Source organism: Plectropomus leopardus, chromosome 14 (genome assembly GCF_026936395.1).
Source record: "Plectropomus leopardus strain MGB_pleo_1.0 chromosome 14, ASM2693639v1, whole genome shotgun sequence".
Classification (NCBI taxonomy): Eukaryota; Metazoa; Chordata; class Actinopteri; order Perciformes; family Serranidae; genus Plectropomus; species Plectropomus leopardus.
Genome location: NC_142189.1, coordinates 4,583,940 through 4,596,463, shown reverse-complemented (window position 1 = coordinate 4,596,463; position 12,524 = coordinate 4,583,940). Strand labels below are relative to the sequence as shown.

General features: G+C 39.1%; 1 protein-coding gene across 25 annotated transcripts in view; it reads right to left on the bottom strand.

Moving 5' to 3' along the window:
* mark3a (MAP/microtubule affinity-regulating kinase 3a) overlaps window positions 1–12,524 on the bottom strand; it is a 67,611-nt gene extending 55,087 nt beyond the window's left edge. For 8 of the 25 annotated variants that reach the window (XR_015778603.1, XM_088087209.1, XM_088087213.1 and 5 more), the window contains exons 1-3: window positions 11,881–12,524; window positions 4,047–4,229; window positions 1,737–1,790 (exon numbers count right to left, since the gene is read on the bottom strand). Coding sequence is in view for 24 of the 25 variants with exons in the window: in XM_088087209.1 (XP_087943335.1) it covers window positions 1,737–1,790; window positions 4,047–4,229; window positions 11,881–11,931 (288 nt within the window). In the remaining variant the exon portion in view is untranslated. Of the gene's footprint in view, window positions 1–1,736; window positions 1,791–4,046; window positions 4,230–7,167; window positions 7,319–11,880 lie in introns of those variants that run through there. The other 17 variants (XM_088087207.1, XM_088087212.1, XM_042500634.2 and 14 more) reach the window with 5 other exon arrangements.

The following is a 12,524-nucleotide window of genomic DNA, read 5'->3' as shown; positions in this document are numbered from 1 at the left end:
ATGTGGCAATCCGGGTTTAAAGGGTTAAGTCATAAAAAAGAAATCACAATCTTTGTTGAGCAGCAGGAAAAAATAACCTGACAAATTCCTAAAAGAGGCTTTTTTTCCCCTAGACTGTGACAAAGCAGTAACCTAAAAACAACAAGGATTGCAGACAAAAGCCTCCCGCTTTGTGTTTCCGTGAACAGCGCTGTCATGACTCAGTGTTTTTCTGTCAGCGTCGTGTCACAGCCAACGCCAAAGGGCCCGGGCCTCTGAGATACAAAGGCCAGAATCAATGGAGCTTTGGAAAAACTGATGGAAAACCACTAGCCGATCGCTGAGAGGGACGAGGGAGAGAAGAGCCGAGCGACGGGTGGCGGCTGAACATCAACACATCATCACTGCCACCATCACCATCACGACCAGCAGCAGCAGTCACTGTCGCCGCCTCGCTCTGCCCCTGTCCCCTCTCCTCTGTCTGATGAGCAAAAAAGCCTCCGGAGCTGCAGAGTCGATATCGCTCTGACTTCCCCGAAACCACTTCCAGGCTGTGAGACTGAGCCAAAATGTACAGATCAAAACAACCACGCAACACACATCTCCCTTGCTAATGAGTGCACACACACACACAAAAAAACGAGGGTTATGGGCCGCTCCTTCTCAGCTCACTGACTTCAAACTGTAAAGTGAAACTGCTTTTCACTGGGAAGCAAAAAAGAAGCATTCACTCTCATTCTCTGATAATTTGCATTTTAAAAGCAAAGCCGCTTCCTGGTTTGGTTGATTTAACAGGGAAAACAAAACTGTCACTCCCAGTCGCATGACAAACCGAGCAGCAGGAGCCGAGAAAAAGGTGGCAGAAAAATCGCATTCAGCTTCTCTTGGAGGCTAAAAGACGTCTGCAAAACTACAAGTACACACAGCAAAAAGTGCTCAAAAGAGACGGTTCTGAGGTACTTGTACTTGACACAAGTACTACAAAAAGCCATTGTAAAGTAAAGCCATACCCAGGTAACATGACCTCGTCGGGGCATCTTACTTCGCTAACTTCACAGCAACATTAGCTGCTCAGTTTTAACGTTAGGCTGAGAAAAAAGCGAGCATGCAGGCTAAAATTCAACCGTGTTGTTCTGTTGGGAAATTTAAAAAAACTATGAGTATCCAAAACGTATTAATAATACATGTAAACTCTGAAGCTATGAGTAGAGGAAAAGTCCACTACCCCCTAGGCTAATTTATTCAATGTAAAATGCCATAGGCTTATGCTAATAACATTAGCATGTTGTATATGTGGGGGAAGCATGATTTGCAAGACATTTGTTTGTCTATGAACCTTGACGGTTATTATTTAGCCAAGTTTTTTTTTTAACTTCTGTTTAATGATGTTGTTAATCCATGTTTTATGGATAAGTTTGTTACTTTAACTTAAGTAAAAGGTCCGAGTACTTCTTCTTCTTCTTTCAGGCCTCAGGTTAGATGTTAAGAAGCATTACAGTCCAATGTTTTCATTTTAAACCTTAGTGGGACAGTTGATGTAGAGCTGAATCACCTCCTCCACTGCAGAAGCATCCCACTAAAATAATAAAAGCTCTTAACTCTATATGGAGGGCACATGCTCAGTCCCAGCATGCCCTGCTTCCCATTTACACAATTAATACTCAATCTGCTGCGCTTCATGAATTTATAAATGAATTCTGCCACAGTGTGAGAGAGTAACAGCAGAGAGAGAGAGAGAGAGAAGGGGGGTAAATTACCTTCTGAAGGCTGTTTGGGTTCAGCTGTGTCTTGTCTATTATCTTAATTGCCACCTGCAGAGACGGAGAAAAAAACAGAATTGAAACGGAGTTAAATGGGACATAACGGCAGAGGAGAAGTGTGAAAAAGAGGAAGAGGAATATGAAAATCAATCACAAAGCAAAAAGACAACCACACAGAAAAGGAAATTGAGTTTATCTTGTCTTTTAACACTTAATAAGCAATCTGAGAGAGCAATAAAACAGTTTCAGCTTCCTCCTTGAGACAAGAAATATGCTGCCGAATAATTAACGACACAATCAGGAGGGGATTGAGAGGAAAAGAGCACCAACGTTTCGTTAAAACGTCGTACACTGTGTTAAGGAGAAGCTTGCTCTTTCTGTTCATCAATTATGAACAAATCAAATGCTCAGCAGCAGCTTCTGAAAACATCCATTACTGCCAACGAGGTTTAGAGCGATGAATCTGTCAGTATGTGGAGCTGCTGGGGCCGCATAGTGTTTGAAATATAACAGATACTCATACAAATACCACCCACGTTTTGGTACACAGATCAAGACAATGCTTTTTTTGATGCCTTACTTTAAGAAATAAAAGCAAGTTTCACCCTTAAAATATTTTATTTTACTCAGAAAAATAAGTCTAAGTTCTTAAATGCTGCCCAAACGGAAGCAGACTTTTAAAGAAAAACTGGCAAAAAAATGAATTAAATCAGGAACTGTCTTACCAAAGAACAAGTAAACAACGCTACGGATCTGACAGGAAATTAAATGCCAACGTTTGACAGTTTTCTCACTTCACATTACGGTCTGTACAAAAGAAACATTGAGATATGACTTGTGATAAAAACTGAGTATCAGTACAGCAGTGATATTCCCCGCCAAAACCACAGAGGTAAACTCAGAGGAAGCCATGTGTAAAACCAGCAATTAAACTTCAAACTTCTTGTCTTAAGTTGCTGGAAACTGATAAAGATATTTTCTTTTGGTTTCAATGAACAGTTTACTGTCGTGTGTAGAGGTTTAACTAACTCACTGAAGACGACACTGCATCTCTAAATTTTATACGTTTAAGTAAAGACTGGTGTTTAAATTCAGTAATAATATTGGCGTCTGCTGGTGTCGACATTCAGGCTCACACAGCACTCAGCAAACTACAATACCACTACCAGTACCCTTAAAGTCATAGAGATTACCCATAGAGTACTTCATTGCATACTGTTTTTTTGTGCTTTTTTGTTAACGAAAGCATTCGTTTGTGTAAAATGCCACAAGATTCCACAGTAGATCACAATCTCAACCAGGCGCAACAGGTCCCGACTGGTCCCGACGGGTCCCGACTGGTCCCGACTGGTCCCGACAGGTCCCAACGGGTCCCGACGGGTCCCGAAAAGCCCGATGGTTCAGGCCAGGTTTGTGCCAAAAATGTGTGCTGACTGGCCGGGTTGGGTAGAGCTCAGGTTGTGGAAAAAATCTTTTTGTCTCTTTTCTTTTTTTTTTAAAATAAATAATATCAAAAATCAACTTCACCACTCCACAGACTGTATGGCTTATAGCTCCAGTAGTGAGCCAATTTTTGTCGTCTTTCAGAAAGACCTCTTTCAGTGATTAGCAAAACCATACAACTAGTCATTTTTTCTAGATCTGGACACGAAAAGGAGTGACTGCAGATTTTTTTGACGAGAGAAGTCTCTACACTACTTGGTAGTATAGAGTATAGAGTTTTTCGGGTTGACACCTTAAAGCTATTGACTACCCATACAATACAAAGCACATGACGTGATTTAAGTATTTTATTATGGTATTATTCTCAGCTTTGTTTAGCCATCAGAGCTCATCTCTGCACACTGTAGTGAGTTTATATTTCTCCATCACTCAGCGCTACATCACGTTTCGTTGCTCTGATTGGTTGGAGTTAAATACCATTGCATCCAGAGGCATTCTGATCTACAGCCGTTCATAACGACCCTTGGAAATTAAAAAATAATAAAGGTTCAAGACTAATCTGGTGATGTCAAGCTACATAGAAATTCATAATTTACTTCATTTGTTGCATTTTCATCTTTTAATTCTACACGTACTCTCAGGAAAACATTACACAGATCTCATATCTACACTGAACATTTTAATTTAACCTATATTGTTTCCATTACTCCAAATCCGCAATACATTTCTCACCATATTTCTGAGGTTGCTGTTGTTTTAGTTCAAATAATAGATTTACTAGAGATAACTCTCAGAATAAGAGTATCTGCTGAACACCTAAAATGTGACGTCACTGTATAAAAACAGTGTCTGTGAGCATCTCACCTCTCTGCCGGTGAGGATGTGTCGGGCCAGCTTGACCTTAGCGAAGTTACCCTTGCCGATGGTTTTGAGCAGCCGGTAGTTGCCGACGTGAGGCTGCTGCGGCTCCTCGGAGCTGCGAGATCGGACGCCGGTCCGGCCCGAACGCGTGCTGATCTCCTGACGTCCATTACTGTGAGACGTGTGCTGTGGGAGAAAGAAACAAGTGCTGGTTACTGAACCGTACATGCTGTGAAACATCTACATGTATCTGCTGTGACTCATGTTGACCCACTGTGACGTTTCCACTTAGACTCTGCAGGAAATAAACTGAGGATATTTATAGTTCTGCATCCAGACAAGGGAAGCTTTTCTTCCACCAACCACAGATGGCTGATAAACGCAGTGTTTTCCAGGTGGTTTCACCACTTTATCAACCAACTATCAGAGCGAGGTATTACATTTACTGCTGGAACAATCGACACAGAGCTGAAATTAATTTCCACAGGATATTCGGTCTTTAAAACCAGGTTAAAAATGTCGTTCACTTGCTTTAATACTTGCTTAATACTCATCATGAACCACGTCTCCTTTACTATGTTTATGTCTTAAAATTCTATTTGGCTATCTTGCATTTTTGTGTCTTTATACCATTTTCCTTCTTTTTCTTATATTTTGAATGCATTATGTTAAGCACTTTGAATTGGCTTGGTGTGTAAAATGTGCTATACATAAAAACTTACCTTTCCTTGATGGTTTATCAATTAACTGTTTAATCATTTGGTCAATAAACTGTCAGAATATAGTGAAAGGCATCCAGCACAAGTTCCCAGAGTCTTCAGGGATGTCTTTAAAAATGCTTGTTTTGCCAAAACATTGGTTCAAAAGCCAAAGAAAGTCAGTTTACTGTCATGAAAAGCACAAAACTTAGTTCAAACCAAAAATTCAAGACGAGACAAGTGAAAAAACTTGAAATGCAACTGTCTGCAACATTCTGACAAACTGCATGTTTACACCAATGTGACTATGAGATGATAGATTGTCAGGAAAGTAGGGCTGCCCCCTGAAAATCGGAGATTTGAATCATCAGTGGAGACCCCTCAGTAGACTGAGATCGCTTATAGTCGAGTACTTCTGGGTACGTTTTAGTCCCTTAATTTTGCTGCGGAGTGAGCGCTCTCAACTGTGACGCAAATCTTTGGTGCAGGAAGCTGCAGACATGCAGGCAGCAGCACAGAGAAGGAGAGACTTTCTGCTTAGAATTGACAAATTTACAGCTCAAAGCAACTTAATACAACACAATCTCTTTTGTTTGATATCTAGTGCAATATCAGAGCAAAGATCTACAACGGTTTCCTCTTGTCCCAAACCTTTGGTCTTAACTAGGCTAAAGACACTTGAATAATAATAATTGGCATTCTTCTTCTTCTTGACATTATTTTTTTCAGCTGTAAAATTAGTGACTTATAATACATATTAACGCCCAAATTACACTAGTATCATTTGTATGAACTTAAACTATATTAAAGAGGAACTGATTATTCATTTGGGAACATATTCTGCTACTTATGAATTACTTTTTATTACCAATCAGCTCACTGGCTCCTACAAACGAATGAAGGTCACCTTAACGCATAAGGAACTGGGAACTAAACTGAAAAAAATGTGACCAGGATGAAATGCAGAGACCCATATCTCAATTTGAGGACAATTACTTGCTTGTTCCACATATTTTTTGTGTCTTTTCTTCCTCATTTTCTTGCCCTGTTCTCAACAAAAGCAGGTTAGCTGCCATAACAAAGACAAAACAGTATAAAACACCTAATATAAAACACCTCTATGTGCCTCTATGTTTAAAATGCCATATCAAACTGAAAAATAACATGTAACATTATCTGGCTGGCAGCTACAGTCACATCCTGTGGTTCGCATGCAGCCGATGTGAAAACAGGATGTACAGCAGATCATAAAGCGCCAAATAAAGGTGTCAGAAAGGTTAATGAAAAGTTGAAAGGGTCAATCCATAACAGCAGTCTGGTTCAAACACTGTTATCACGCTACTGTTCTGATTTACACCAAGACTGCTGCAACTATTTGTACTAATTTTTCATGATGTTAGTCTGTTTGAGAGGCTGTAAAAAGATGTAAAAAATAATATATTCCGAGGTAAAATGATAGCGGAAACTTCAAGAATACATTAGCTGTTTGGAAAACTCTGGTTTGCACCTTCATTGTGCAATCAAAGATAAACACCTCAGTGCAGGAAGGAGTCTGGTGATTTTCTGGTGGCTCTGACAGCACCACCAACAGAGGGATTGATTTTTCTGGGTGTTCAAAAAGCACCCCCTCTGTGTCCCAACATATAAAAAAAAAAATCTGATAGATACTCGCTGCGGCCTCGGTATCGACTATCAGACCTCATTAACAGTGGCAGTGCCCTCTGCCCATCCCCAACCTAACTGACCCCATTCACCCCAGAGACAATAACGAGGACGACGATGAAAGTGGGGAAATGAATAACAATGGTTTTGACTTTTCATGCAAAACTAGTGATAAAAAAGCCTGACTAGAGGTCAAAAATGATAAACAGGAAACATCTAAACTTTATGTTTTCATTCCACAAGACACCAATTTAATTAAAAAGATTTATAGTCACTGCATGAGTATTTCTTTAAGATATTGCGCAGATGTTACAGCTACGATCAGGCCTCTAGAGATACCACAGAATATAAAGTAACCATCAGATAAGACAAGGTCACAATAAAGCTAGATGTCTCCATATCAATTATTTTACAGGATATTAAATGCAGTAAACCACAATAAGGTCACTTTAAACTCTCTGCTCAGCAGCACACACACTTTAAGTCACTAAAGGAATATTTTAGGCCCTCTACAGTGATAGCAGGGAGATAAAAATAGGATAAGGTCACTGTTGAATACCACAGACACGCCACAAAAAAAGCCTCTGGGACACATTAAACTGTTATTTTTTTCCTTCCCACATATCATCTGCTCATCATAAAGAACACAGAAATATCTAAAGTTTCTAAAAAAAACCACCCATTTCCATTTTTCTGGCTAACAACTTCCTGTAAGAAAAGTCTCCTGGTTTAATTTGATCCTTTCCTTTTCTGTGGTTACTCACGAGGCTGCGGTGTCTCCTGGCCGCCTGCGAGCCCGTCATGTTTCAACAGGAAAACACTGATGATGCCCATAGAGATTCCCACTACACCAGATTTTCCCAACTCAGAGCCCAGATAACCACAGAGAGACAGAGAGTGAGACGGCAGGACGGGAGGACGGGGGTAGGGGGGTTGGGGGGGACGCACTGATCCCAGTCAAGCCTGCTGCAGGCGGACACACCGAAACCGGAAACCAGGACAGGATCCTTTCAGGTTAAAAGCATTGAGTCAGCTGCTTTCACAGTGGCAGGGAGGTACAGACTCTTTTTAAACAATCACAGAACTCATCGGCTGTCGGTCTGACTACGATTTAGCCTCTGAGGGCATCAGCCAATATTTCAGGGATAGCTAGTAGATATTCAGATAACAGATATCTAAGCTAAAGACTTCCTGCTCAATGTTGTGGTAATTGTTTACTGTCCAATTTGCAACTTAAGATGTGAAAAAGGCATTAAGAGATCTGCATATTAACACAGTAGGCATGGCATGGTATGTACTATTTCATACCTTCCTGAAATTTCACCGGGGTATATGGTACTTTCAGCTTTTCGGAATAATAAATAAACCCACAAAATGTTAAGAAAAGTAATATTCTCACACCTTTTTTTCCTTTTTAAACAGAGAAATACAACTGCACACCTTTTGAATTCAAGTTTATCGTCATGTAAGACTGACATGGCTTAATTGTAGGGCTTTAACTGACTCGGACTGATGCCAGTTGAATCGGATTTGGCTGTTTAATACGATTATTTGACTTTTTGTTTCTGTTTCCGTATTTTGAGTTTAAAAGTTTGCTCCATCTGGAGACCATCCTCAGACATACACTGCACAGCACCAACTTGAGGCAACCTCGGTCGACTGAGGAGTCTGACTAATGATTTGAACCGCCAACTTCAGAAGAGGGAGCACTACTTAGCTGCCTCATTAGCTCACGATAAAACACGACAGAAACAAAGTAAAACTCACCCAAACTGTCTTGATTACTCTTGCTAGTTACCTAGTTCGTAAGTCCACTATTCATACAATCACCAGCTCCCATTTGTTCTTAATAAATCTTTCATTCACCAAATTCAATGTAAAAAACATGCCGTTTTTTCCCACAGTCTCTCTCTGTCTGCTGGCCGCCGGCTGTTAACGGTCCTGTAACCTGTTCCACCAGTAGAGACCATAGACCAAGCTCTGGTGGTGCGTGCTGTGCACTACATAAAATGATTTTAACAGAAAGAGGAGCACCTGTATTTAAGACAGTTTCGAAAAAAACATACCATATACCGTATACCGTATACCATAATAACACCCAGACCTATTATATTATATTATATTTCATCAAAATAGTTTCAAATCGATTTTTCAGTTGCTAACACGTGGCTAAATGGGACTACAGTGTTTGTCGGGGACGTTAGACATCATCACACCAGACACAGAAACTCATTAAACCCACTTGTCCGCCTTTACACACTCACACTCGAACTTGTATATTTACCTGTTTATAATATTTTTCGATCGTGTTTTAACATGTTTTTACAGTGTTTGTAGTTGAGACGTTCAAGTCGTGCAACCATGATGTAGTTCGTGTAAAGCCTAACAATAGCTTTTTGCTTCTAGCGATTTCATTTACGCTTCAAAACACACAAAAGTGGTGCTCACCTGTGAAGATCATCATGCTGAACAAAATGTGTAAGTCTCATAAACTTGTGTTTGCCACAGAGCTAATTTTTGGCGATAACTGCAAATCCCATTCAAAAATCCCATAAGGTTTTTCACGATGCTAATTTCCTGGTTGGTCTACAAAAAAATGTCATCCCTTCACAACTCTAAATGGTGGTAATCACTTATAACGAAATGATAATGTCGCAGAAACGTAGCGCCCACCCTCCGGTTTTCCCCTGGTTGATGATGTCAGCTCTGTTGCCGTTGTTACCTCTGTTTATTGAGTTAGCAACATTAACTGCTAGCTGCCAGCTCGGCCACTTCCATGAGAACCATGTGCAAACAATCCCGTCCCAGTCACTCAATCATAGATATGCTCTGAATGTCTCATACAGCACCTTTAATTGTTATTTCTTCTGTTTCATTATTGCTTCTGCAGGTTTCCAGTCGTCGTTCTCCGACTACTGACTTGCAGCCACTAAAATGGCCTAATTTACCTGCAGGGATCAATAAAATTTCCCCACTTCTTATCGCCCTCAGTTCTCGTGTTTGTGCAGTATATTCTTATCTCCAGCTGACTCTCTGCTGCTACCGTGATGAGTCATGAGATTCTGATATCACATGTGGACAGAACGTGTGGCTGCAGTTATACAGACGGGATACGGAGAGAAACAAAAGGAATGTGTGAAAATTACAAAACAAAATGACAATAAGGGGAGTATTATTTTATACAACTACCTGAATTCAACAATATGCGAAACAGAAATGCAAAAATGAAAGATAATATGTGGATTACAGCTTTAAGACAAAGTACAAAGCAACAATAAATAGTAGATTACGTTTTTGCAGATGTGAATTTGCAGCCGACAAGTACATCAATATGATAAAATATGAATGCACAGTGGTTTATACTACTCAATTTCCTGTCATAAGCGTTAATGTACTGTAGCACTGATCAATTAGTCGATTGACTGATAAGTCAAGCGACAGTTATTTTAATGCCCACTTAATCCTTAGGGAACATTCATCAAGCTGAAATATCAAACATTTGCTGGTTTCAGCTTTAACTTGCTGCTTTTGCCTGTTTTATATGGTTGAGAATAAAATATATTTATTTTTTTATTAGCAGTCAGAAAAAACAAGCATCCTGAATTTCGGAAATTTATCGTACCCATTTTGGGCATAATCCTTGCAAACCTAAATTAGTCAATCAGATCACGCTCATATGACCATGACATCGAACATGTATGGACTGCTGCTTCTCAAATAATGTTTTTGACCATTGTAAAACTAACAGAGTTTTGGAAATTTAAAGAAATTATTTTGGGTGTTGAAGAACGTGATGAGGATTTTCTCTAGTTTTTGTTGCACTGTACAGAATAAAATTAAGATTTTTGTTGTTTATTAGAATCTCCTCATTAAGTTTGTTGTATAGCTTATCATCCAAGCTATAATAAATCATCATCATCATCATCATCATCCATCCTGCTGAAATATATTATAAAGCTAAAATTGTATTTTTCCCAAATCTTAAATGTGAGGATAATATGTGTTTTATTACTTTTATTTTATTACGTTTAAAAATGAGATGAGACAACTACAGACAAAAACAACTACAAAGCTAAAATGATTAACATCCTCTAGTTCCAGATTCTTGTTTGTGAGGATTTTCTGTGTTTTACAGCATTGTTACCTGAATATCTTCAAGGTTTTGGACCATTTTTCAGAGAAACATAGCAATTTAACCCTTTAAGACCTTCTCTTGTACAGCTTTCAGATTCCCTTTTGCAAGTATTTAAACCACTGAAGCATGACTTCATTCAAAAACATAAAAAAAAAGGCAAGCCGCAACTTGGCATGTTACAAAGTGTAAAAAATATATCTGTATCTATCTATCTATCCATCTACACACACACACACACACACACACACATATACATATACACATGATAAGAAAATGATCTAAAACAATTTATAATACAGAGAACATATATATTTAAACACTTTGTTTTTGTTCTGTTACTTTTCTTTCCTTTTTTTCAGGTAATTTTCTTGCTAATTTTTGGGACATTGCTTTGAATGTTGCTCATTGTCTTTTTTCCAAAAATTTTATTATTTATTTATTTTACTTTTCTTTACTTTTTTGCGCAGGATTCAAATGGTTAAAAATGTTGCATTTTTCCCTCAATTTTTCCCTATTTTCTAACAATTTTGAATAATCAATACATTACTCAATAAGGACAATAACAGTTGCTGCCCTAAAGAAATTGACTTTAAATCCTCATTATGAAATTATGTAAATGATATGTTAATAGCAGCCCGAATATTTTTCTTTTTGCCAGCAAGAGTCATTAATTCCAATGTCATCACTATGACTTTTGATTGATATTTTTCTATTTATACACTTTTAATTTCTGTATTTAACATTAAAATCAAGGAAATTAATTTAATTTCTCTCATGTCAATTCTATGCTGCCAAAAATCACAAGTTAGAGATTAGTTTAATTTTGAAAATGCTGACCGGAAACTTCAGTGTCGCTACCTTGACAACGCTCTTTCAGACAGGAGATTCTGTTGGTCACGAGGAGGCGGGACTTACGAAGCCCATATTTGGAAGCTGAGCGGCTGAAACGTTTGAGTGACAGCTGGGGGAGCCAATAGCGAGCCGGGACAGAAACTACTGTTGCCTGCCAGAACCAGCAGGCAAAGTACTGTAGTTTTGGGCCTAAATATCCCGACTACATCCAAATTACATACAGTTACTTCAAAATGTATCACAAAAACATCAATTACATGTAAATAAACCCCCACATGTACGCTGGATCGAGTTAAATTAGCGTATTTGACGTGGAGAATATGCTTGTTTACGATTTGCTACTAAAGTGTGAAACAATTAGCTATCATCCAGTTCAAAAATGCAAAATAATTTCAGTGAAATATCCACCTTATAACTGAAAAAATGTTATTTCTGTCTTAAATAAACTGATTAAAGTACATCTACATATTCAACAAGAATTTATACTCACACTTTCCGTCACCTTCTCGTTGACCGTAGGCAAAGGAGTTTTTGTTGACATGTTTTATTCGTCCTTTCTTCCCCCAGTCTCTAAAAAAAAAATCCACCGACACCTCCTTCAGTCCTTCAGCCGGAAAAATGAAGATTATTGCTGTGCTTTGCAGCTCTGCTCTCCGGGGGGAAACAGTCTCAGCATGGATCGTGACAATTTTCAAACCGGACGTGTTAGAGCCGAGCACCTGAACTGTTAGGGACCGAAAAAATAAACAAAAAATCCCACTAAAATTATGTTGACTTCACTTATTTACATGACGGGAACAAACCGCTCATGGCCTCAACTCAAATCCGTCTGTCGGTCTGGGTTTGGGTCAGTGAAGCTAACTAAACTAAGGCGCTGTCGGTCGCCACTTCCAAACAAAAAAAAAAAAAAAAAGAAAAAAGAAAATCACCCCGGGCTTTTTCCTTTTCTCACCAAAAAATAACAGATTAAAAAGAAGCCATGGCGTCGAGTGTCACCAGCCGACGGTTGTTGGAGGGATTCAGACGGTTTTGGAGGCTGAAATACTCGCCGTCGACTCGGTTTCTTCCATCTCCGGCGGCCCAAAGTGAAGCTGCTCTGTCCGTTTTAGGTGGGACCAAAATGGCTACTCAGCG